The sequence below is a fragment of the Vombatus ursinus genome, unplaced genomic scaffold (genome assembly GCF_900497805.2).
Source record: "Vombatus ursinus unplaced genomic scaffold, bare-nosed wombat genome assembly UNPS02014793.1, whole genome shotgun sequence".
NCBI classification, from domain to species: Eukaryota; Metazoa; Chordata; class Mammalia; order Diprotodontia; family Vombatidae; genus Vombatus; species Vombatus ursinus.
This window is the reverse complement of record NW_020954571.1, coordinates 14,487,629-14,514,868: the sequence shown is the minus strand read 5'-3', so window position 1 is coordinate 14,514,868 and position 27,240 is coordinate 14,487,629. Positions and strand designations below refer to the sequence as shown.

Sequence of the window (27,240 nt, the reverse complement as noted above, 5' to 3'; positions counted from 1 at the left end):
CCTCCACTGCCCCAGCACAATCCTAAAGTGCAGAAATACATCAAAAGCTGATGTAGCAGAGGTGAAATGTAAGTGGACTTATAGGATGAAAACAAAAATGTGAAGAGTTCAGTGGGAAACAGTCTATTCAGAAGACAGAAGGGCCTATTTGTGTTGAGTGGGCAGGAAGCTAGCTGGTCTATAGCTAAAATATATGATTTTCTTTGGGAGATCTTTGGGAAGAGCTCCATATATGCTAAATTCACATTTCTATAAGGCTCTGAAAAGTGCTTTCCTCACAACAGGCCGATAGCTCAAACCTAAAGGTAAGGTAAATATTTTTAATCCCCTATTACAGAATGAGGAAACTGAGAGTTCAATAAAACTTTTTATGTCTAATTAAAATTCAATGCTCTAACCAAAACACCAAGCTGGGGAGAGACAAAATATAGGGCTTTAGGGAGTTTATCCATCTTCCTATGAGAACAGGTGAAACTAGAAAAACAGCCCAAACTGGGAAATAAGAGGCCTCTTTAAATCCTAGTTAGTCTTACCCTACTGGGGTAAGAGGAAGAGTTGGGAGTCAAGGATGTGGTAAGCTGAAAGAATAGTGATCCTTCCAGTAACTCACATCCTTGACTCCCAACTCTTCCTCATCCCATATAAGTCAGTTGTCAACTCTTTATCAATTTTGCCTCCACATCTTATATCCATGCCCTTCTCTCAACTTTCCCAACCACTACTCTAGTTCAGGTCCTCATCACCATGGCCTAGACCACTGCAAAAGACCTAATCTCTCTTTCCCCCATCCCATATAGCTGCCAAAGTTATATTCCTAAAGTGTGAAGGTCAGCTAATGACCCTGGCTCAAACTGTCTCCAGCATCAAGTACAAACTTTTCCATTTGGACTTTAAAGTCCCTCATAATCTGGTTCCATTTACTTTACCTGGGTTATTTCTCCCTCCTTCCTTCATGCACTCTTAGGATCCAACCAAACTAGCCTACTTCCTGTATATGACATTCTGTCTCCTATCTCTGCACCTTTGCAAGGCTTTCCCCATACCTTCAATTCACTCCCTCCTGCCATCTCCTTCTTGGAATTCTTAGCTTCCAAGTTTAGCTCAAGTCCTACTCTCTCAGCACAAGACCTTTTCCTGATTCCATCCTAGATGATAATGACCACCCCGCCCCCCAAAGACCTGAAATTACTTTCAAAAAAATTTATTGCACACAAACTGTTTCCACTGATAGAATGTAAACTCCTTAGGGGCAGGAGCTTTTAGTTTTTGCCCCCAACCCCTAGCATAATATATGCCCTCTTGACAAACTGCTTGTTGATAAAAAGTGCACTCAAAGTCAGAAAACTTAGGTCCTGGTGAGAACTTCTCCAGCACAACCATCTACAAAGTCACACGACTAAGCAAATTCACTTCCCAAAACTTCAATTTACTAGTAAGTCCCAGGTTAACAAAACTTGCACTACTTGCTCCACGTGAATATAAATGTAACCTATTATACAGGTTGTTACTCATATTCTTATTAAGCACTTAGGGGCATAATAGGATGGGTGGGCAGGAGAAGGAAAGAGATAGAGGGAAGAGGGGCAGGTGAGGAGGACCCAGGGAAGGTAGCAAGCTGTAAAAGAAACTGAAGGTCAGCACCCCAGGAGATAGAAAATGGGAAAGGGTGCAGTATTAGGGATCCCCTGGGTAAAGATGGTAAGGGAGGATTTCTAAAGGCCTTGGGACTACAGGAAAGTCAGTGGAACAGGTGTGAAGACTAGAGTGGTGGTTTGAAAAGCCTGGGAGCCACACAACAAAAGGCATGCGAGGGTCCCTTCCCAGGGCAGCGGGCGGAGGAATGAATGACGCGAGGCTGAGCGCAGGCTGGTACCCGGGGAGGCCGAGCGGCCGGGCGCCGGGGTGCGGGGCGCGGCCCGGCGGCGGGGGATGCCCGGGGGGCTCTGTCAGCGGGCCGTACCTTTGAGCGAGGTCTCCACCAGGCGCAGGTACAGCTGCGAGCTCTTGTTGCCGTGGCTCATGCGCTGGGCCAGCCCGTTGCGCTGCAGGACGCACTCCTCGAACTGCACCACGTTCTGGTGGCGCCGCTTGAGGCTGGTCAGGGCCCAGAACTCGGCCAGCGCCAGCTCCACGTTCTCGGGCGCGTCGCAGCGGATCTTCTTCACGGCCACCCGGGCCCCGCTGCGCCCGGCCACCGCCTCGTACACCACGCCGTAGCTGCCGCGCCCGATCTCCGCCAGCAGGCTGTACCGCGGCCGCGCCGCCACCTCCCGCCGCCTCAGCGCCGCCGCCAGGTAGGCCTTGCCCGCGGCCGCCTCCTCTTCCGCGGCCGCCTCCATGGCCTGGGCCTGGGCCTGAGCCTGGGCCTGGGCCGCTGCCGCCGGCCTCAGCTTTGCGCTGGGCGCCCGGAGCCCTGGGCTTCGCCTTTTCCGCTCACTGCTTTGTGTCCCTCGGCGAACACCGTCCTCCTCGCCCGTTTCCATGGCTGCGGGCTGCGGGGGGAGCAGCAACGGCGCTGCTGGGGTCCCCCTTTCTTCATCCCTCCGTCCGGCCCCGGGACGCGGCGGAGCGGGACTTCGGGCTGGGACCTGCAAGCAAAAGAATCGGTTAGGCGAGGAGGCCGGGTGGAGGAGAGGGGGGAGGTGGGGGGGAGGGCGGGGATCGCAGGCCGCACTGCTTACCCTTACCCTGACCACTACCACCACCGCCACCACCACCACCTCCTCCGCCTCCTCCTTCTCCAGCCGCGGCCCCTTTAAGACTGAAACAGCGGCCGCCGCTTGAATGGGGGGAAAGCGGGAAGGTCGAAACCATTGAGCCGCTGCGTTTGGGGGGGGATAGAAAGAGAATCTAAAAGCACCTGTCTTCTTAATCTATCTTAATGGATAGGGGGAAACCTTGGCGAGAATTTTATGAAACAGAGGAAGAGCTGCTCATCATGAGTTTTTATCTCGTCTTGCTCTCATTCCTCCGGCCCTGTCCCTCCCGCTCTTCCCCCACACCTTTAGCCGCGATGGATTCTCCCTAGTGTAAACAGTCCATTGAATTAAGCCTGAGTGGAGTCTAAAGGACCATCCCAACTTCGGGCTGGAGGTGGGTGGGTGCGGGATGTGGCATCTCACTCCCCCGGGGCCCTAGGGTCTAGGTCGCCCTAGAGGCAGCGCCGACACTTTGCTCCGTGGATCCACCAACAGCCCCTTGGATCGCATCCTTACCTGGCTCAAGCCTTGCCGTCCCTGGGCTGCCCTCTTCTTCTTCTTCCCCCTCGGGGGGGGATGGTCCGCTCCGTCCTGGGGATGCCCTGGGGACTGGGCTGCCCTAGCGGCCCAGAGCGGCCGCGGCGGGGCCGAGGCTGCAGGTACGGTGTCCGTGGTGAAGAGCGGACACCTGCAGCTGTTAGCCCCGCTGCCTCTTCTGCACCTCCTCTCGCTGCAGCCCATGTGGCCGCGCCGGCTGAGTCCTTTATATAAGCCCTTTATGTAACTGGCGTGGCCCGCCTCGGGCGCCGGGGGCAGGGTCGGCTCGGGGTGCCCCATCCCCTGGAGTCTTTCGGGCTGGCTCAGCCTCAGTGCCTGCCCAGGGCTCCAGCTGCAGCGGCCGGACCAATGCACTTTCGAGTCTAGCCCGAGCAGAGCAAAACCCGCCTCCTAGCCGAGGACGCGCGAAATCCCAGCGAGCCCCTGGACGGCCCCGCCCTCCCTTCTCTAGTCGTTTCCCCTCCCACCCAGCAGCCTCGGAATTGCGGTGCATAACCCCCGGCCCGGCCCCCACCTCCATCCAATCAGTATTGCTCCTGTGCTCTCCCCTCAGCTGCAGAACTCACCCTAACCCTTCCTAACCAGCCACTGACACCCCACCCCCTCCCATATTTGATGGTGAGGGAGTCAGGGTACCAAAATTCATGGTTTGACAGAAGACCGTTGTTTTGTTTTTGGTTCTGCAGTGACCTTGGACAAGTCCCTAACCTCTCCCTGGGCCTCACTTTCCTCCTCTAAACTAAGGATATAATGTAAGAATATGTAGGTCATAGAATCTTACATTTAGAGTTATGAGGCACCTTAGGGGCCATTTAGTCCAGCCCCTTCATTTTTCAGATGAGGAACTGAGGCCAAAGGAGGTTAAGTGACTTGTCCAGGGTGATACAACTAGTAAGAATTTGAAGGAAGAATTAGAATCCAAATCTTTCTGACTCCAGAACAATATGCTGTCCGCAAAGTCAATGCAGCCTCTCATTTTGTGTTTGTTGTGTTCCATCTTAAAAAATCCTAAGAATAAAGTGACTGACTTTCAGCTTCAGTTTCCATATTTGTAATTACAAAATGGAGTCAGGAAGCATGGTGTGGGTTCCTAAAAAAGGTGGGCCTTGAAATATAGAGCACCTGGGTTCAAGTTTGATCTACAGCCCAGGCCATGGGGAAATGCCAAATTTAATCATTCAGTCAACTAGTATTAGTACCTGTTAAGCATCTGACATGGTGCTTAGGGCTGAATTAAAAAAAAAAAAAAAAGAAAGTGCCTATCCTATGTACTTACATTGTAATGGGAGATACAAACTCACAAATATATTTCTAAACAAAATATATACAAATGAAATATGAGGGAACCTTGAAAGAGGAGAGAAACCAGGAAAGGCCTTCATATTAGATGTAGAGGAAGAACATTCGGTGGAACAGGGACAGCCACCATCCAGGCACTGATAAAGGAAATGCAGCATTATGTGTGAAGAACAGCAAGAACACCAGTTTAATTGGACCTTAGAGAACATGGGGGGGAGTAATGGGTAAAAAGGATGGAAAGGGAGAAAGAGCTTTAAATGACAAACAGAAATTTTTATTTGATCCTAGAGGTAATAGAAAGGTGTTAGATTTTATTGAGTAAAGCAGTGATATAGTGAGTCCTGTACTTTAGGAAAATCACTTTGGCATCTGAGTGAAGAAGGATGGATTAGAGTGAGGAGAGACTTGAAGTATGCCTACAACCTCTTTGTGTATGTATGTGTATACATGTATACATATATGTATATTTATGTTTGTGTGTACGTATGTTTATTTATTTTTAGCCAAAGGAGGTTATGAGTTGCCCAGAAGGACAGTAAGAATCTGAGGCAAAATTAGAATCCAGATCTTCCTGATTCCGGGGCCAATACTCTATCCACAAAGTCAATGCAGTCTCTCATTTTGTATTTGTGTTTGTTGTGTTCCATCTTTAAAGTTCTATGATTCAGTGAGTATGACTTTCAGCTTTAGTAATTGTGCAGTGGAGTCAGGAAGCATAATGTGGGTGTGTAAAGGTGGGCCTTGAAATAAAGAATACCTGGGTTCAAGTTTGATCTATAGCCTAGGCTATCAGGGAAATACCAACTCTAATCATTCAATCAATATTAAGTGATATATATGTATAGGTATATATACATATATATCACTGTGTGTGTCTGTCTATCTACATATCTATCATATATGTGGAAGGAAAGGAGAAGAAAGGAAAGAAGGAAAGGAAGAAGGAAGAAAGGAAACTAAACTTTCCTGTTTGAAGGGACCACCATCCTTCTAGTTTCCCAGATTTATAACCTTGACCCTATCCTTAGCTCCTCACCTTTCCTCACTCCACAAACCCAATCATTTGCCAAATTTTGACATTTCTACCTTCATGATATCTTTTCATCTGATGCTCTCTCCACTCAATCCATTAATAATCAATCAGTGAACATTTATTAAGCACCTGCTCTGTGCCTGGCACTGTGCTAATAGCTGAGGATACAAAAAGAGACAAATGAAAGTCCCTGCCCTCAAGAAGCTTACAATCAAATAGAGGAGACAAAATGCAAACAAATATATACAAAACAAACTATGTACAGGATAAATAGGAAATAATTAAAAGAGGGGAAGTGCTGGAATTGAGGGGTTGGAAAGGCTTCCTGTAGAAGGTGGAATTTTATTTGGGATTTAAAGGAAGACATGTAAGTCAATAGTTGGAGTGGAGGGTGGAAAGGGTTCCAGGTTGGGGACAGCTAGAGAAAATGGCCAGAGCAGAGAAATGTAGTGTCTTTTTCATGCAGCAACCAGGAGGCCAGAGTCACTGGACTGAAGAATACTTCTCAGGGAGTAAGATGCAAGAAGACTGGAAAGGTAGGAGGACGCTAGGTTATGAAGGGTTTTAAATGCCAAATAGCATTTTGTATTTGTTCCCATAGACCAGGGGTGGGGAACCTGCGGCCTGGAGGTCACCTGTGGCCCCCTAGTCCTCAAGTGTGGCCCTTTGACTGAATCCAAACTTCACAGAACAAGGATTCAGTCAAATGGCCCCACTCAAGGACCTAGGGAGCCACAGGTGGCCTCCAGGCCGCAGGTTCTCCACCCCTAATGTAGACAATAGGAAGCCAGTGGAATTTTGATTGGGGAAGGCAGGCTGTGACATGATCAGACCTGTGCTTTAGGTAAATCACTTTAGTGGCTGAAGAGAGGATGAATTGGAGTGGAGAGAGACTTGAGGCAGGCAGAGGCAACAGCAGGGTATTGTAATAGTCCAGGTGTGAGGTGATGAGGGCCTGCATCAGAGTGAGGGCAGTGTCAGAGAAGAGGAGGTGTATTTGAGAAATGTTACAAAGGTGAAATCGACAGACCTTGACAGCTTGGATATAGGGGGTAAGAGAGAGTGAGAAATCCAGATTGTGAGCCTGAAGGACTGGGGGAACGGTATTGCCCTTTACAGTAACAGGGAAGGTAGAAGTTGGGGAGAGTTTAGGGGTAAAGATAATGAGTTCAGTTTTGGACATAAATTTAAGATTTCTACTGGACATTCAGTTCAAGATGTCTGAAAGACAGTTGTTGATGCAAGATTGGAAGTCAGCAAAGAGATTGGGGCAAGAAAGAAAGATTTGTGAATCATCAGCATAAAGATGGTAATGAAGTCCATGGGAGTTGATGAGATTACCAAGTGAAGTCGTGTAGAGGGAGAAGAGAAGAGGACCCAGGACTGAACCCCAGGTGACACCTACAATTAGAAGGTGTGATCGGGAAGAGGATCCAGCAAAGGAGACTGAAAAGGAGCAGTCAGATAGGTAGGAGAGGGTGGTGTCCCTAAAACCTAGAGAACAGAGAGTATCAAAGAGGAAAGAGTAATCGACAAGGTCAAAGGCTGCGGAAAGGTCAAGGAAAATGAATATTGAGAAAAGGCCATTGGATTTGGCAACTGAGAACATTAGTGACCTTGGAGAGAGAAGTTTCAGTAGAATGACAAAGTGGGAAGCCAAATTGTAAAGGATTAGGAAGAGAGTGAGAGGAGAGAAAGTGGAGACGCCTATTGTAGAAGGCCTTTTTGAGAAGTTTAGCTACAAAGGGCAAAAGAGATACCTTGAAAGTGCTGGCTCCCCTGAGCTTCCTGCAAGGCTGTGCTTCACTGCCACCTATCCTGGTCTCCCAATTGCTCATGTCCCTCCCTGAAATTATTTTGCATTTATTTTGTTTGTGCTTTGTGTTTGGGCAGCTAGGTGGGCCCAGTAGATAGAGCCCTGGGCTTAGAATCAGGAAGACTCATCTTCCAGAGTTCAAATCTGGCCACTGACTCTTACTAGAAAATAACCCTGGGCAAGTCACTTAACCCTGTTTGTCTCAGTTTCCTCATATGTAAAATAAGCTGGAGAAAGAAATGGCAAACCACTCTAGTATCTTTGCCAAGACAACCCCAAATGGGGTCATGAAGAGTCAAATACAACTGAACAACAACAAAATTTTATATTTACTTATCTGCCTCCTATTTTTCCCTGGATAGAATGTAAGCTTCTTGAAGGCAGTGTCTATTTCATGTTTGTATACCCAGCACCTAGCTTAGTACCTGGTATGTAAATGCTTATTGAAGAAAGGAAGGAAGGAATGAGTTCTATGGATTGTTGATCTAACTCCCCAAGTCCTGTGTGACTAGTTAGGGCAGTGTTCTGGAGTTTGATTCATCAGTCCCGTATTATCCACAACCAAAAGCCCATTCATAGGAAATCTCTCTTCTGTTGTAGTATTTCACTGAACCTCCTTCATGACACTGGCAAACATCCTTGCCAAACATAGGTCTTTTATGTCTCATCTGATATTAATAATCATAGGCTTAGAACTAGAAGGGAGTTTTAAGATAACCTTGTCTAAATCCCTCATTTTTCTGAAGGAAAGTAAGGGCTCAGGAAATTAAATGACTTGCCCAAAGTCACACAGCTAGTGAATATCATCAGGACCAGGTTTTGAATCCAGGTCTTCAGGCTCCAAATCCTTTGCTCTTTTCACTGTATCATGCTGCCTTTTAGAGGATCACTGAACAAAATTATCTCTGTTGTATCTTTCAGGGAATCTGGTAGGATTTTAACTTATCCTAACAAATAAAATTTTAAACATTAAATCTTGTAGGATTTTAACATATTGGAGACACTCTGTAGAGGCATTTAAAGTAGCATTTTGTTTTGCTGAATCAAACATGCTTTCTTGTAATCAGCATACATGAAGAACAGTGGAATCTTGTGTTCTGTACACCTTTCAGTCAACTATTTGACTAAAGATGGGGTCTGCTATTAAATATTACTTGAAAAGCCTGCCTATTCCATTGTCACACCTTCATCAAGGATGCCTTCAATATCTATTTAGAATATTCTTATAACAGTTGAATAGATAAGGTATTTGGAACAATGGTTATTGATATCCTTTTTTGATAATACTAAAAGATATATATATATATACATATATATATATATATATATATATACATAAGCCTCTTATCTGTATTAGTGGAAGGAATGTTCATACAGTAAGTTTACCATACCAGTGACATCATAAATCTGGAGCAAAAAATCAATGTCCATTATTTTCACCAAGCATTTGAGATCCTCCATGCTTTCAGACCACTTGCAAAAGCATGACTCCTCTGGGTGCAATTTGAGAGCAGACTGTTTTTGTTTCTTTGTGTGTTTGGGGTTTTTTGTTTGTTTGTTTTGTTTTGTTTTGTTTTTTGCCTTTCTTTGTATCCTCAGTGCTTAGTAGATACTTGATAAATTTGAATTAACTGACTGGCTTCCAAGGAGATTGGCAAGGTGGTTTCTAGATTATTTTTGGTCTTCTCTTTGTGGTACTTGATTTACATTGTTTAGATTGTATTTGGAAATGATTATCATCTATGTCAATATCTGTTTAAATTTTGTTTTGTTTTTACCCATAACTCATCCTTTTGGTCAAAAACTTGTTTATTTTTTAAAAATTTACTGATGCCTTTTACTTTTATATCAACAAAAACAAAAACCAGTTCAGCAAAACCAATCAAATAGGGAATTTTTTTCTAGTTTGGCTGTCCATGGTATAAAAAAGGTTTTATTGATGTTTTTTGTTTTTATGTCATGGGAGGGAGAGAGAGAGAGAGGTGAGAAAAAGGAGAGAGAGGAGAGAAAAGGGAGAGAGAGGAGAGAAAAGGGAGAGAGAAGAGGGAGAGAGAAGAGAGAGAGGAAGAGAAGAGAGAGAGAAGAGAGAGGAGAGAGAGGAGAGAGAAAGATAAGAGGGAGAGGAGAGAGGAGAGAGAGGAGAGAGGAGAGAGAAGAGACAGAGAGGAGATAGAGGAGAGAGAAGAGGGAAAGGAGAAGAGAGGAAAGAGAGAGAACAAGCATTTATTAAATACACTTAACTATGTTCTAGGGTGGCATTGGGCTAAGTGCTAGGGATACCAAGACAAGCAAGCAAAACTGTGCCTGCCTGCAAGGAGCTCACAGTCTGTTGGGAGAAAACATGTAAAGGAGAATTGAAAGTTTTGGGGGAGTAGACTGAGCAACATAGGATGGAGATCTCTGAAAGGTAGCACGAACCCCTGCTTTGGGGCAAGATAAACCAAAACCTTGCCTATATGCAGAGCCCAGAAACCTGTGGTTTCCCAGGGAAGAGAAGTGAGACAGCTATTGTTTCTCTCTTTATTCCTGTCTACTACCGTTTCTTTAGCTATTGTTTGCAGGCTTCTCACCATCTTATACATCAGTCAACATCAAGTATTTATTAAGTGCGTATTATAGTACTAGGCATTAGTAATATACATACAAATAATGAAACAATCCCTACTTGCAAGAAACTTACATTTCAACCAGGGAAACAAGTAGATATGAAAATATGCAAAGCATAAATATAAAGTTAACGAATAATATATATGTATTATATACATGTATATACTCATCTATACACATATATACACAAAGGAGTTAAATACAAGGTAGTTTGGGAAGGAGGCACTGTGAGGATCAGGAAGAGTTTCATACACGAGATAGTACTGCATCTTAGAGAAAGAGAGGGCCTTTCTGAGGCAAAAATAAGAAAGGAGGGCATCCCAGGCATGGGAGATGGCCAGTACAAAGGCATGGAGGTGTGAGGTAGAGTGTCATGTGAAAAGGCCAGTTTGGCTGTATTGCAAAGGGCAGGCAAGGAAATTGATAACCACAGAAGGTGGAAAGATACATTGGGGCCAGCTTATTAAGATGTTAGAAGCTAAACAAAGGAGTTTACATTTTTATCCCAAAAGCAATTAGGAAAGCATTGGCATTGGGTTGAGTAGGGTAATCACATGGTCAGATCTGTTGGCATCGGTGTGTAGTGTGAACTGGAGTAGGAAAAGACAAGGTAGGAAGGTCAAGTAGGTTGCTGTAATAACCTAGGCAGCAATACCAATCAAACTACTAAAGGATTACTTGATTGGGCTAGAAAGAATAATGATGAAATTCACATGAAGAAACAAAAAGTCAAGAATTTAGAGAGAAATAATAATAAAAAAAGTGGAAAGGAAGTGGGGGGTGTCTGACAGTACCAGATCTAAAACTGTACTACAAAGTAGTAATCATTAAAATGATTGATACAGGTTAAAAAAATAGAGTGGTTGATCAGTGGAACAGATTAGGTAGTATACAACATAGAAAAGCTAATAAACCTAGTAATTTTGTGCTCGACAAATCCAAAGAACCCAAACACTGGAGTTAGGACTCACTCTTTGACAAACCTACTGGAAAAAACTGGAATGCAGTCTGGCAGGACTTGGGTTTAAACAATTCACACTCTATGCCAAGATAAGCTCCAAATAGATAGGTGACTTAGATACAAAAAGTCACAACATAAATTAGAGAAGCATGAAGAAATTGCCTTTCAGAGCTATGGATAGAGGAATGGTTCATGAGCAAATGGGGAGAGAAAGGATCACAGAAGATAAAGTGGACAATTGTGATTACAAATTAAGAAGATTTTGCACGAACAAAACTAATGAAGTTAAAATGAGAAGGGAAACATGTTACTGGGGAAAAATCTTTGCAGCAGGTTTCTCTGAAGAAGGTCTTATTTCCAAGATAGTTAAAGGAACTGATCCAAATTTGTAAGAATAAGAACCATTGCTCAATTGATTAAAAGCCAAAGAATATGAAAAGACGGTTCTCAAGGAAGAAATCCAAGCTCAGAATTGCCATTTAAAAAAATGCTCAAAATCACTAGTAATTAGAGAGAAATACAAATTAAAGCAACTCTGAGGTTGTACCTCACAACCATCAGATTGACAAAGTAGACAAAAATAGAAAATGGCAGATGTTAGAGGGGCTATGGAAAATAGGCACATTAATATATTATTGGTGAATCTGTAAATTGACTTAGTTGTTCTGGAAAGCAAGGTGGAACTATGTGCCTAAAGATACTAAATTATGAATACTCTTTGACCTAGTATATACTGCGATAGCTCAGTACCTGGCACATACGAGGGCTTAATCATAATAAATGTTTGTTCCCTTTCTTCCTATCCCCCCCAAAGAAAGAGGAAAATTACTCACATGTACAAAAATATTTATAGTAGCTTTTTTTTTCTGGCAGCAAAGAATTGGAAACCAAGGCAGTTTCCCTCAATTGGGAAATGGCTAAACAAATTATGGTGTGTGAATGAAACAGAATCCTACTGGACTGTAAAAAATGATGAAATGGATAGTTTCAGAGAAACTTAGGTAGACTTGTATGAACTGATGCAGAGTGAAAATGAACAAAACCAGAAGAATATTTTATACTATAACAACAACACTACCAAAACAAACAATTATGATTCTAGAGGACTGATGATGAAGAATGATGCCTACTTTCTGACAGAGAGGTGATGGGCTAAGTGTGCAGAATGAGACACATTTTTGGACACTCATGATGTGGGTATTTGTTTTATTTGACTATATTCACATTTGTTACGAGTTTTTTTTTTTTTTTAAGTGGGAAGGGAATAAAGGAAATAAATGTTTAATTGAAAAAAATGAAATTTAGTTAAACAAAAAAGCCCAACAACTTAGGTCTAAGGTGATGAGGACCTTAACTAAGGTAGTAGCTTTTGTAGGAAGCTTTTCCCAAGTCCTTTTAATTTTAGTGCCTTGTCTCTGTTATTTCCTATTTATTCTGTATATAGCTTGTTTGTATATATACACATGTTGTCTACCCCATTAGATTGTGAGCTCCTTCAGTTCAGGGACTGTCTTTTGCCTCCTTTTGTACCCCTAATGCTTAGCATAGTGCCTAGCACATAGTAGGTGCTTAATACATGTTTATTGTTTGATTATTAATTAATTGGGTAGTAGTGACATCATCAGATGAAAAAGATATTATGAAAGTAGAAATATCTAAATTTGACAACTGATTGGGTTTGTGGAGTGAGGAAAGGTGAAAAGTTGAGGATAGTATTAATGTTATTAATCTGGGAAACTAGAAGAATGGTAGTCCTTTCAATAGAAACAGGAATGTTTAGTAGAGAGAAGGGTTTTGAGGAAAGATAATGAGTTCAGTTTTAAACATGTTGAATTAAAGATATTTCTAGGACATCTAATGTGGAATGACCAATAGGCAGTTGATGATGCAGACCTGAAGCTAAGAGCAGAAAGTGTAGCATGGAGTCATCTGCCTAGCAATGATAATTAAACCTGTGGGAACTGATGATTTCAACGAGAGACAGAGATGAGAGAGCACAGAGGGAGAAGAGAAGAAAGGGGGCCAAAGGCAGACTCTTGGGGAACACCCGTAGTTAGAAGGCATGATATGGATTATGATCCAGCAGAGGTAGCTGAGAAGTGGTCAGACAGATAGGAGGAGAACCAGGAGAGAGTAGTGCCAGAAAAACCCAACGAGGAAAAAGTATCCAGGTGGATGGGATAGTCAACAGTGTCACATCCAGCTCACTCAATATCCCCTTGTCTCGACTTGTTCCAGTGCAAGAGAGCCACTACGCTCTGGCAGGGCTATATAAGCCAACCTGTAGCCTTGTAACAGAGCTCAATTCTGTCCCCACTCTCTGTCTCTAAAAGCTAAAATTCTGCTTACTCTGGCTGGGTCAGCAGTGCTCTGTGCTGCAGCAGAGCTCAGCCATCAAACAGGAGCAGAGAGGGTGGGAGCAGGATGCCATCAGGTGAGTAGCTCCACCAGGCCTGAATAAAAGGGGACTGGTATCCAGCTGTATCTACTTGTATCCCCCCAGAAGTCACATGGGGCAGAGACCAAGGCTGATGAAATGTAAATTCACCAGTGTGGGAAGAAGCTGGGATAGCTTTAAAGTATAACCCAAAAGGAAACTTCTATCAAAAGAAAATATAAAAGAAAAAAAAGATCAAAATTATTAAAGATATCAGGAGGAAGAAAACTCAATTAGAGACCTTGAATATAAGCAGATAAGCCAACGTGGAAGATATTAAAAACAGAAAGGAATTGGGTCTCCAGGTCATCTAAATCAGGCCAGGTGTTCATGAATTAACATTGCAATACATAGATGAATCAATACCAGATAAGGGAGAAAACTATGGATTTCCAAGAAAACATGGAACCAAAGCAGAATATTCCCAAATAGGTTAGGAGAGAAATAAGGATTGTGAAAGTGGAATTTATGGTCTTGCACAGCAGAAATAATTGGCAGAAGAACCAGGAGAACATTGTACACAGTAACAACAACATTGTGTGATGACCAACTTTGATAGACTTAGCCCTTCTCAGCAATACAGTGATCTAAGACAATTCCAAAAGACTCATGATGGAAAATGCTATCCATATCCAGAGAAAGAATTATGGAGTCTGAATCCAGATCTAAGCATTATATTTTCTCTTTATTTGTTTTTTTTTCTTATGGTTTTTCCCTTTAGTTCTGATTCTTCTTTCATAACATGACTAAGATGGAAATGTGTTTAATATGATTGTACATGTATAGCCTATATCAAATTACATGCCATCTTGGGGAGAGGGGGGAAAGAGAAGAGGAAAAATTTGGAACTCATAATCTTATAAAAGTGAATGTTGAAAACTAAAACTAAATGAATGAATGAATAAATAATTGGCAGAATAGAAAAACTTGAATCTACAGTGGCAAACCTCACCAAAGAAATAAAAGAAAGAACCATTTATTGGAAATCCAAATACAAAGAAGGAAAGGACAATCTTGAAGAAGAGAAACAAAAAGAAATAATGTTATAAGACAACATGCTCTCTTAACAAGCAAAATACATTGATTTACAAGATAAGGTGCATAAAGATAACATAAGAATTATAGGTCTCGGGGCAGCTAGGTGGTACAGGGGATAGAGCATTGGCCCTAAGTCAGGAAGACCTGAGTTCAAATCCAGCCTCAGACCAAACACTTGACACTTGCTAGCTGTGTGACCCTGGACAAGTCACTTAATTCCAATTGTCAAAAAAAAAGAATTGCAGGTCTCTCAGGAGAACTTAAGTCAAAAAATGTAAACACCATAATATAAGAAATAATACAAGAAAACTGCCTAGAGCTTCTGAACACAGAAAACAAAATGTCAATTGCAAGAATCCACAGATGCCCTCTAGGAAAAAAAAAACTATGCTGCAAACTCCAAGACAAATATTGTTTTGGACAATTCTAGTGACAAACAACAAATTCAGCAACAGACCAGGAGAAAGACCTTAAAATTATAAAAGAAAGGAAATTTAAATAACACAAGATTATTCTGCACTCAACAGAAACTGTAAGAGTGAATGGAATAATATGCTCCAAAGAGTAAAAGAGCTTAAGATACATCACAAAGTGACATGAAACTTGAACCCAATCATTAATGATAAAAGAAATTCAATTTTAAAAAGAGACATTTGAAGCATTCCAACAAAGAAAACCAAACCTGAGCAGATTACTTACTTCGCAAATACCCCAGATAACAGAAAAACAAGAAATGCAGACAACTACAGTAACCAAAGGTAACAAAAGAAAAAGAAAAAAGTACCAAAAAGAAGAAGGCACCTATGGGGTCAATAAAAAACAACGAAAGCAAAATAACAATAGAGAGAACATTAAATTCTTTCTAAAAATACAGAAGAAGACAAGGGTAAAAGTAGAAGTCAAACAGAAGAAATGATGGTGGAAGAATGGTCCTGAAACATCATGTATTAAACTTCACAACTGCTTACTCTGCTTACAGGTGAGTCAATGGTGTGTGTGTGTGTGTGTGTGTGTGTGTGTGTGTGTGTGTGTGTGTGTGGTACTAAACTGCAGAATGGAAAAGTGCATAAAAGGCAAGAGAATATGAAGAAGGTAGAAGGGAATATGTGTTGTATTCTGATTATGTCATAGGTTATCACTGAAGGGAAAATAAATTGTGCAGTCTTTTAGGAAGAAGACATCTTATAGGAGATGGTTGAGAAGGCAAAGGGAAGGATTGAAACAGGGGCAAAATGGTGAACTTTCATTTCAGCTTTGGGAAGGGGTCCCACTGAAGGAAGCTCCCATTGTAGGAGGGATGTGTTCTACAATGGAAGATGGGGACCTCATAATAGAAATAATCTGCAGGGATTTGGTACTTAGAGAAAACATTTATACTGCCTGAGGAGAAGGGGAATTAGAGCTCCTGGGGGCACTGACATCCAAAAGAATGGGAAAACATAGACCCAGACAGATTTCATAGTAAATAGGAAAAAAAAATCACTATGGGTGAGGGCAAATTATAATAATGAATTGCACAGTGACATAGGAAAATACCTACCATAGGGTAATACTTCTATCCTTGCTATAACAAAGACATACACAAAATAAAAATGAAAAGCTAAAAATAAAATGAAAGGCTGTATCAAGCAAATCCAAAAAACTTAAAGTTACAATTATGTTATTAGTCAAAACTAAAACAAAAATTCATAACACAAAAAAGAGATAAACAAAGGAACTTCATTATGCTGAAAGGAATCATAGACAACCAATATCAATATTAAACTTACATGCTCCAAATGCTTTATCATTTAAATTCATAAAGGAAAAATTAAATAAATTGCAAGAAAACATAATGGCAGGAGATTTTAATGATTCTAAGTTTTGGACAGCTCTAATTGAAAGACAAACAAAAAGGAAAATACCAAATTGAACAAATTGCTGGAAAAACTAGAGCTAAAACACTTTTGTCATCTTTTAAATGGGACTACTAAAGCATATGTGTATTTCTCAGTACCACATGGAATTTTTAAAAAAGCTGACCATGTATTAGGTCACAGAGATATAGAACATAAATGTCAAAATGCCCAAATAGCAAATGCATCCTTATAGACCATAAAACAATAAAAATAGTAATCCATTCTGGGGGTGTGAACAAAAAACAACTCAGGTGGAGACTTAATGAAATCCTAAATAATGAGTGGATCAAAGAAAAACACCATAGAAATGATATGACTAAGAAAAAAACATCACATTTGGCAATTAAGAGATTATATACCTTTCCTCACTTCCAGCACCATTTAGTGAGCCTTCCCTTGCAATAGAACAGTTAAGCAAAATCAGTCAATATTTAACTGCATCTGACAGCAAATGCATTATTTTGGTCATTATAATTATATAAGATTCAGGTTTTTTTTTTTAATACTTTCCTGTTACTTCAACAGCTTGCTTAAATAGGTCAGGTTGGAGTTGTCTTAATTGCATGCCATATATTCTCATTTTTATTCTGCTGGTTGGTATTGGTTTCAATCTTTGCTCTAACAAGTCAATGGTCTGACTTGTCTGACTATACAGACAGCTGATTTGGAGATAACTCCTCTACTGGTAACCAGTCATTTCCTTTCTCTTTGGATATTATCTTTTTTTTTAAATTTTATTTTTTTGGTTGTTGGATTGGTGCTCATCAGGTCCATATTTCAACTCTCTTTTTGAAGAAGGTATGAGGCTTCTATGTAGTCTTCAAACCTTTAGCTTCTTTCATTTCTAATTCCTAATCCTGATATTTTCCCATATATTTTTTTTGCCATTCTCCCTTATACCCACATTTGATTTTAATTCATTGAGTATTAAAATATATGTTGATTTGATTCAGAACATTTTATTGAGTTCTTTAAAAAATTTCTCTACTTCCTCATCATCTGCAGCAGATGTTGGCTCATTATGCTGAAATTATCTTTGCACTGGTCTTTTTGCAAATACTCATCATGAACATTGCAATGCAACATGCCCAATTATCCCATGAATTTTTTTTCTGTTGTTGCCTTTGGATGTAAAATAAAACCAACTCCACCAATGCTGTTATCTACCTCCTTAAGGAGAATCTGTGAATTCTTCTTTCCATTAGGTGCAGCTTCCTTTTGTTTCCAGGTTTAATTTGCAAAGAGAATATAAAAATTGTCACGACAGCTTTTTCAATAGTAAGCGCATTCTTTTATCCTGGGAAAATTATTTCACATTTACTAGTCACTATTAATGTTTATAGACAACTTAAAAACTTATTTTTAGTACCCTTTGCCCCTTCTGCCATCACTACAGAAGTAGAAGGGTATCTGCATAGGACTAAGGACCATTTTGGATTTTTTTTTTTACACTTCATGTGCTGTAGTGACTAAAGAATTCATCATTAAGTGCTCAGTCTATTGGTGATGTCTCTATAGGCTAGGCTGGTTTTCAGACAGCGAACATATCCTGTTGTACGGACATTACTCAGAATCCCTCTAGCTTGGAAGATTCTTTAAGAAATTATATTCTGCTGGTATAGCCTTTGAGAACATAGAATGAGCTCCATACTATAAGATGCTATTGGAGCAGGACTTTGTGCAAGAAAATAATAGATATGAAAATGTTTTATAACTTCTGAAAGACTATATAAATGTTAGCAATTGTTATTAAGATACTGCATATTGGTGGGAAGAAGGATATAGAACAGTATGCAATACCTACAATTTATATTATTCATAATCTTTCATATCTGTTATTCAATTCAAACATTTGTTAGGTACCCACTGTGTTTCAAGCACTGTGCTAGGCACTGGAGATGATACAGAGACTTCACAAGAAGAGGTGACATCTGAGATGATCCATGAAGGAAAGGAAAGACAGAGGCATCCAATAGAATTCCTTGATGACCCAGTGCTTGAAGGGATACCTAACACATTAGATGACAGAATCAAAAAAAGCTCTTGACAGGCTAAAGTATGGGGCTTAATCCAGAAAGATGACATTTAATAGGGATGAATGTGAAATCTTACATTTGGGTTAAAAAGTAAATATAACATGGGGAGTCATGGTTAGATGACAGTTTGTCTGGAATAGACTTGGGGATTTCAGTGATTCAGCAAATCAGTGTGAGTCAAGGGAGTGACATGGAAGCCAAAAAATACTAGTTAGATCTGGGGCTACATTAAGTGAGACATTACTCCCAATAATGAGGAGGTGACAGTGTGGCTATACCATGTCCACATCTAGAGTATTTTGTTCATTTCTGGGAACCTCAGTTCAGGAAGGACATTTGTAAACTGGAGAGTATCCAGAGGAGGGCATCGAGGATCATGAAGGGCCTTGAGATACTGTGAGCATTGCTTGAATGAACAGGAGATGTAAACATCTTTGGGTAAGAGAGGGTTGGGGTTAGGGGTCGGGGGTAGGAAGTAGACAGGATGACTATCTTTAAGTATTTGAAGGAGTATCACGGAGAAGAAAGATTAATTAGGCTTCTTTTGCTTGATCCCAAAGGGCAGAACCAGGAGAAATGGGTAGAAGTTGAAGAAAGACACATTTAGGAAAAACTACCTAATGATTCCACAGGTCTTTAAGGAGATTCTGGATAACCACTTGTTAGGGATATTGTTGTGGCAGTTCTCTTTCAGGTGTGGTCTTGAGGTCATGGATGGCCACTGAGGTCCCAACAATTTAAATTCTGAGATTCTGTGATTCTGAAATGGAGGTTGGGGTGGGATGGGGAATAGTTATACACACAAGATGCTTTTGTTTTTTTTTGGTGGGGGGAGACATAGGCAGATAAAACTGTACATTAAGCTGTTTAATTTTTTTCACTTCCTCCACAATCCAACAAACATATTATTAAATACCTGCTATGTGCCAGATTGAGTGCTGAAGACAATACAGAGGTAAGTAAAATGAAGTCCTTGACTTCAAGAAACTGGCATTATAGTTGGAGAACTGACACTGGGAAACCAATGACCATAATTCCATAAGGGCGTAATAGAGATACAAATCAGGTGCTACATGGAAAGGATTTTAATAGAAGGAGATGGGGGAAGGCATCCATTCCAGGTATGTAGGAGATAATTCAGTCTATGGTTTCTTTATCAATCCTCCCTCTGTTTCCTGAGTTTAGGACTAGGTAGACAATAGAAGTCTTGGCAGCTGCCATTTCAAAGAATAGGAGAGCCTGGAATGCCATACTGCCGAAGGCAAAAGATAAATGCTAACAACCAATAATAACATATCTGGCAAAACTAAGTAAAATAATACAGGGAAAAATGGGCCCTTGATTAAATAAAGGACTTCCAAGCATTTCTAATGAAAAGACCAAAATTGAGCAGAATTAATTAAATGAAGATGTCAAAAGACAGAACAGTAACACAGAAATCACATTTGATCAATTGGGAAGTGACTGCATTTTGAGGACATTGTAATACGGGGATAAAAGACAAAGGTTCTCGAAGAACTCAGATGCCTTCGAGGGTGATGGAGAAAGTTAAATAAGACAAGAAAAGGGCTTGGAAGGTAATTCTGTTGTGATAGTCTTAGGGGAGGAAGGAAATGGGAAGAATAGAGGAAGATATTGGGAGGAAAGGAGGAAGGAAGAGGATTACTATCTCATGTAATGGGTAACTAGGTGGCACACTGGATAGAGCTCCAGCCTTGGAGTCAGGAGGACCTGAGTTCAAATGTGGCCTCTGACACTTGACATTTACTAGCTGTGTGACCCTGGGCAAGTCACTTAACCCTGATTGCCTCACCAAAAAGCAAATATACATACACACACATGCACACACACACACACACACACACATACAGATAGATATAGATATATGAGCGGAAGAGTATATGAACGTGGAGGAAGGGTTGGGGGGGAATCCCAAGTATCCCATGAACCTCACTTTCATCTGAACTGGACAGAGGAAGGGTGAACATACTCACACACATATATTCACACATACAAAGAGAATTAGTCTCAACAGGGAAATAGGAAAAGGGGAGAGGAGAAATGAGGATTTAAAGGAAGACGAGTGAAGGAATAATCATAAACAATACAAAGTAACATTAGAGGGTGGACAGTGAAAGGGAAGATAAAAGGAAAGAGTAAAAAACACATGATGGGGAAAGGCCAAAGGGGAGAAAAGAAAGGAAACAACAGAAACGAATCGCTTCAATTGTAGATCACTAGTGTTAAGCAAACTCTTCTTTTACCACTTTCTTCTTCATAAAGAGAAGAGTGGATGGGAAAGAATGGGAAAAAAATACAAGAGGACAGGGATGAGGGGGAATACATGATTAGCAATCGTAGCCATAAATTTATCCATGAAATGGAAGAATATTACGTAATAGAATGAATTAGAAAGCAGAATCTAATACGTTGTTTCCGAGAAACACACTTGAAACAAAGTTTCGCACAGTTAAAATTTGGGACTGGAGCGAAATCTATTATACTTAAGATGAACTCAAAAAAAGTAGGAGTAGCAATCAATTTCAGACATGGAGATGGTAGGAGTCCAGACAGCACCCTAGACCAGTTCACACTTCTGGTCTCATTTAATCCTCACAGCAGCCCTGTGAGGTAGGCAGAGACTATTATTCTCACATTACAGTTAATGGAGTCCGCACGTTAGGGTTAAAGGTAATAGGATTAAGCTATTACAGCTTAAAACTCCACTAAGACTTTTGGGAAACCTTATATGCATCATAAGGCTGATTTTTAGAGCTAGAATTTAGACCTCAGTGATCATCTAGTCCAATTACTATCATTTTACAGATGAAGGACTGGAGGTCCCAACAGGTTATATGACTTTCTCAAAGTCACATAGCTAGTAAGTGGCAAAGTTGGGACTGGAGATCAGATCTTGCAGCTCCAAACACAGCACTATTTTCCTTGCTGTTGCTACTGTTGTTGTCCATCCCTCATACTCAAAGAAGACAAAATGACATGTTGGAGTCAACATGCAGTGTGTTTGACTGGCTGATCAGTCTAATATGAGCTCGGAAGGCTCTACCACAGGTCAGCACAAATAGTCCATTTGAACAGCTGGGATGGAGATGGTTCTGGATTTATGCATCTCATGTTCCTTTGTGCTACTTCAGTTCTGCTTTGCTTATGGAGCACAGTGCCTTCTTTGATGCAGGCACTCCATGCTGGATGCTCTTGTACCAGTGTCTCCCCTTTCTCACCATCAATAACCAAAGTTCTTCAGAGAGACCTTGAGAGCATCCCTGTAATGCTTCTTCTGACCTCCATGTGAACATTTGTCTTGTGTGAGTTCTCTCTAAAATAGTCTTTTAGGTAAATGTATTTTTGGCATTCAGACAACATGGCCAGCCCTTAGAATGGTGGTCTCTGCTGTAGAGTTTGAATGCTTGGCAGTTCAGCTCAAGAAAGAATCTCTGTGTCTGGTACCTTATCTTGTCAGATAATCTTCAGAATCTTCCTAAGGCAATTCAAATGGAAGTGGTTCAGTTTTCTGGGATGGCACTGGTAAGCTGTCCAGGTTTTGCAGGCATACAATGAGGTCGGCAGAGCAGCTCTGTGGACCTTCAGTTTGGTATGCCACCTAATACTTCTCTCCCACACTTTTTTCAGAGCCTCTCAAATGCTGAGCTAGCTCTGCCAATGTGTGGGTCAACCTCATCCTCCATGTGTACGTTTCTGGAAAGGGAAGTGAACTTATCCACAGCATTCAAAATTTCTCCATTTGCTGTAATCGTGGTTTCATGTATGGAACCTGCACACTCTTTCTGTAGACTCCTAAAACAAAGTGTGAAATTATCTAGATCGAGGCAATTCTTTGACAAAATGTAAATTCCCCTAGTCCTCGTTACTTCACTGATGAAGCCATTGTTTTAACATTGACAGTATGTCCTTTTGTCCTTGACAAGGGGTGAACTTGCTTCTTGGAAACTTGTCCTGTTTACACCACAGTAATGATGTTGGTTGATTGAAGATTCATTCCTCCTCTTCCTCCTCTTCCTCTTCCTACACACACACACGAACACATCCCTGAGCTACATATAGACTCCAGAGACTAGAAAGTTATGGAGGGCTGGAGGAAGGAGGAGAGACAGAGAGAGAGAGAGAGAGAGATGGTCGTAGGTAGGGTCACTGGATAGAGGACTAGGTACCTGTGAGGCCCCTCCAGCAAACCATGTGCTCTCTCCAGGGTAACCATAGTCATTGAGGAACTAGTGCCAGATGGAGAAGATAAAGCTGGAGAACTTCTATACCAGCACCAAGTTACATGAAAACGAGAATTGAGCAGAAAAGGAAAGAGACACAATGTGGTAGAACCATCAAGCCTTTCAGCACTGATGCTGTAAGTTATATGGATTGTGCATGTTTAGGGGAATGAAATTGCCTCCCTATTGGTCGTGAGTGCTTTTCTCTTGTGTGCCTTGGCTTGGCATTTAAAACCCTCCCCAATATGGTTCCCACCTACTGTTTCATATATTTCTCTTTACTGTGGTCAGACTTGCCTGCTAGCTGTTGCCTAAGACCTATTTCCTCTCCTACATCCATGTCTTTGCCCAGCTGGCCCCCCAGGTCTGGAATGTATTACCTCCTCATAGGTGACTCACAGGTGAAGACCTAATGGAGAGGGAAGGATAATGATCAGGTCTGTTTATGGGTGTGAGTCCTTTGTGTTTTTCATTGAGTTAAACAAACCTGGCCTATGTTGAATATGTTTTTATCGTGAGTGCTTGCTCGAGGGCTGAAGTCTGTTTTCCATTTTTTTTGTAGAAATTTAGACAAGAACCAAATTCTAAAGTTGTCACTGTGCAATGATCAACTATGATAGACTTAGCTCTTCTCAGCAATACCATGATCCAAGACAATTCCAAAAGACTGAGCAGAGAAAGAATTGTGGAGTCTGCATGCAGTTGAAACTTACTATTTTCACTTTGTTTTTTTTGTTTTTTCTTTCTCATGCTTTTTCCCTTTTGTTCTGATTCTTCTTTCACAATATGACTAATGTGGAAATCTATTTAAGGATTGTACTTGTATAACCTATATCAGATTGCTTGCTGTTTTGGGGAGGGGAGGGAATGAGGGAGAAAAATTTGGAACTCAATCTTGTAAAAGTGAATGTTGAAAACTATCTTTACATATGGTTGGAGAATAATACTATTAAGTGGGGGGAGGAGGGGAGAAATTTAAAAAAAATTCTGAAGTCGTCAAGTATAAACCTTGGCTGGGAGGGAATACAATCCTGAGAAATTTTAGAGAGAGATCTTCAAGACGGAGGCCTGTTGATGTGAGCCCACATCCCCTGGCCCTCGTGACATTCATTAGTATAATGACACTAATAGTATTCGCTGACATTTATGTGTCACTTTAATCATTACAATGTGCTTTACCTGTGTGATCCCATTTGGTCCCCACAACAACACAGACACTTGGTACTAGATGTGCTTTCCCAAAACCACACACAGAGTAAGTAGCAGAGCCGGTATTAAAGCCTGTGTCTTGTCTTTCCTCTCCAGGCTGCACTGCAGACTTCCTCCACCATGCCCCAGCTCATCACCCTGAAGTCTTGCTGCAGCCCTGTATTTCACGCAGTGGAAGTACCCTCTGCCCCTGCAACTGCTGCTTCTGATTGCATGGTTCCTCCCAGGACCTCCATTTAAGAAGGGCCTCCCGGCCAGCCATACCTCATTCTGCTACAGGCTGGACTCTGGATTGTATCATTCCCCTGTGACTGCCTTTGTCTGTCCCTCCTTCCCCAAATTCCCCATCCCCCCACTTTTCAGCAGTCAGTGCTTGGCATGTAACAAGGGTTTAATAAATACTTCTTATCATTGACTCTGCCTTTAAACCCAGTGTTTATTTCATTTTACCATAAGAATGCAGTAAGAGGGGAAGAGGAGGAGAGAGATTCACTAAGGCATGGGGTGGGACCAGTGGTATGCTGGCAAATGTTTAACAACCAGCTCTCCAAGGGGAAAATGTGCCCATTATATACTTTTAAGTTTAAGTTGCATAATTGACATTTTCTCCATCATGTTCTTAAGTCTAGACAATCAATAAAATAATAAACTAAGCCCTGACTTGTAGAGTTTGCCTGTTTCTGAGGTGTAAGTACTCACACAGTAAATTTGACAATCAGCTCTGGCAAATCAGTGAAGCTGGCTCTAGCACACCCTTGGCTGGGAATGAACATAGGGAGGCTTGGAGGGATGGGAGGAGGAAAAAGCATAACAGAGGTGTGTGTGTGTGTGTGTGTGTGTGTGTGTGTGTGTTGGGGGTTGGGTGGGGAGATAAAAGCAAAGCCCCAAAGTTAAGAAGATTGCTTCAGAAGGGAGTGTGTCTATCAATGAAGGTCTTCAAGGGAAGGATTTATAATGATTGTCAAGAATGCTGTGAAGGTATTCCTGCTAGAATATTGAACTGTGGGACCCCGGAGATCCCTTCCACTGGGAAGGTTCTTGAATTTTATTATTACTCTCATTGGACACGTGCAACTTGCCTCTAGCCAGTTAGTACAGTGACCTTTAAAAACTCACATTTCTTTATGCACAGGGTACCAGGGCTTCTTTTCCTTTGTATCTGTTTTATTGACAAAGCTGTTGTGAGGAAAGTACTTTGAAAACCTTACAGTGTCATAGAAATAAATATGAGTTGTTATGATAATGAGTAGGCTACCAAGCTTGGAGTTCTTATTTCAAAGATCTGGTATAACCTATATTCACTGTCACCTAGGGATGGCCTTTATAAGTATGTATAAGACACATACTTACTTGGTGTGATTTCATTGATTATAGCATCCCACTACCTCCAAAACATACTTCCTGAATACTCACTGATATCTCATAGTTCACCATTAGAGACTGTTTCCTTTAACTTAAGACTTACCTCTTATTAACATGTAGATACAAATTAGAACAAATGAACTTGTCAGAATTTCATCCCACATGCTTGAGTAGGGAAGAGAGGAAAGAACATAAGGGAATGAGGAGTCACTAGAATGTGGACTTCTAGAAGGGAACCTTCTATTGAAATCCTACTACTGACAGTTGTGTGACCACTGGCAAGTCAATTAACATTCAGTCTTGGTTACCTCATCTATAAAATGGAGATAACAGGGTTGTTAAGAAACTCAAATAAGATAACTTATTATTAAGTGCTTTGCAAACATGGAAATGTTATATGAATATCAGTTTTTTATATCAAAGGCAAAGTTTGACAACAACTCTTTTGTTAATACTGAATATTATGCACACAAGTAGGCAATTAGCCAAGTTGCTACTGTCAAAGTCTATTGAATAGGATCAATGATACCAGGGTCAAACTAAAGGTCCTGGTGCCACAGTAGTGGGAAAACAATCAGGAGACCTCAGTTTTATTTCCACCTCGCTATGGAGTTGTTATGTGACCCTAGCTAGCCTCACTGGAAAAGAAGGCTTGCACATGGGATTCAGGAGAGATATATTGACTAAGATGGTGGAGGTAGATGATGAAGAACTCTAAATGCCATGTGATTTTTCTTCTCTTTCAGCCTCAGTTTCACCTTCTGTAAAAATGAGGGGCTTGAGGTCTTTATGTCCCTTCTAGGTCTAACGTTTTATGTCCTAAGATGATATTTCTCCTATTTTGTGTTCTATAATTCTGTTTTTCTCAAATTCTTTGTTCTAAGTTGTTTAGTTCTAACATTTTATATTCTAAAATCTCTTCCACTTTTGACATTTTATATTACAGGCTCAAATGACAGAAAAATGATAGAGTTGGAAAGGGTTTTAGAGATTATATAATTTAGTGGATGAAGAAACTGAAGCTCAGAGAAGATATGTTTTTCCAAGGTCATGCAAGTCATAATTAATAGTCAAGATTCAAACCTAGGTCCTCTGGCTTCAAATCCAGTACTTTTCCCACTATACCAAAATCACTCATTCAAACACTGAAATGGATCATTGACATGGGTATTTTCTTTAGTCTTGCAGATAGCAACCCACCCATGCCTCCTTATCTTGTACAATTCTAGTCCATATCATCCTCTAGGTTCACCACAGGATGTGTGTGCATTGAATGTGCTGGAGATTTTTCCCACTTATCTTGGCATCACAAAGATATCAATAGAACACATAGGCTATCCCTTGGCCATCCCCCCTCCTGCCATGTGACCAGTCCATCTTCTCTTTTGGTCATATATTTCTTTGATGACATCCACTACACTGCTTCTCCTTGTCAATACTCAGTCTGTAATAAGCAAATGGCAGACTGTTCACTCCCACCATGCATCCACTTCCATCTTTGGGTGGTTCTCACTATAATGTGCTATTTACTTGCAGCCATGCAAGATGAATTACAGAATCACATAAATTCTCTGTCTCTGTCTCTCTTTCTTTCATTCCCATCTTTTCTTCCCCCCATATCATACCCCTCTCCCCCATACCCCATACAGGGAACTCTCAGCTCACTCTGACTTCTTTTGAGCCTTCAAGTGCTTTAGAAAATGTTGGATTGATTTATTCTAGAGTCCTTACCCAGCAGGGTTGTCAGACCAATTAAAAAATGATGCTCTTAACTTAATCCTAATATTAGGAAGGACCTTGATTAAAATGGATTGCAATTACCCTGAGCCTACTCAGTACTACTGTTTGAACAGAAAAAGACTTGGGTTTTTCTAACTGTCAGCACTACTCTCCAAAGATTCTTCCCTCTATAGGAGAGGACAAAGATTGCCCCAGCCAAGAATGTCATGAGCTTCGTCATTATCCCAAGTCCAGGAGCTGGGAGCCTTAGAACAAACTGAGCAAGCTTCTCACCCTCCTGATCTTTGATGTACCTGAGAAATTTCA

The 27,240-nt window shown here is 41.1% G+C and overlaps 1 protein-coding gene and 1 long non-coding RNA gene across 2 annotated transcripts in view; one reads left to right on the top strand and one right to left on the bottom strand.

Moving 5' to 3' along the window:
- Positions 1-3,536, bottom strand: part of STK35 (serine/threonine kinase 35) — a 52,627-nt gene extending 49,091 nt beyond the window's left edge. Inside the window, exons 1-2 of the mRNA XM_027869615.1 lie at positions 3,216-3,536; positions 1,961-2,588 (exon numbers count right to left, since the gene is read on the bottom strand). Coding sequence (XP_027725416.1) covers positions 1,961-2,588; positions 3,216-3,536 — 949 coding nt within the window. The remainder of the gene's footprint in view (positions 1-1,960; positions 2,589-3,215) is intronic.
- LOC114048585 lies at positions 2,556-24,247 on the top strand. The gene is made up of 2 exons (XR_003569779.1): positions 2,556-2,606; positions 23,929-24,247. It is a non-coding gene; the product is annotated as an uncharacterized LOC114048585 (long non-coding RNA).
- Positions 24,248-27,240: the final 2,993 nt, after the last annotated feature.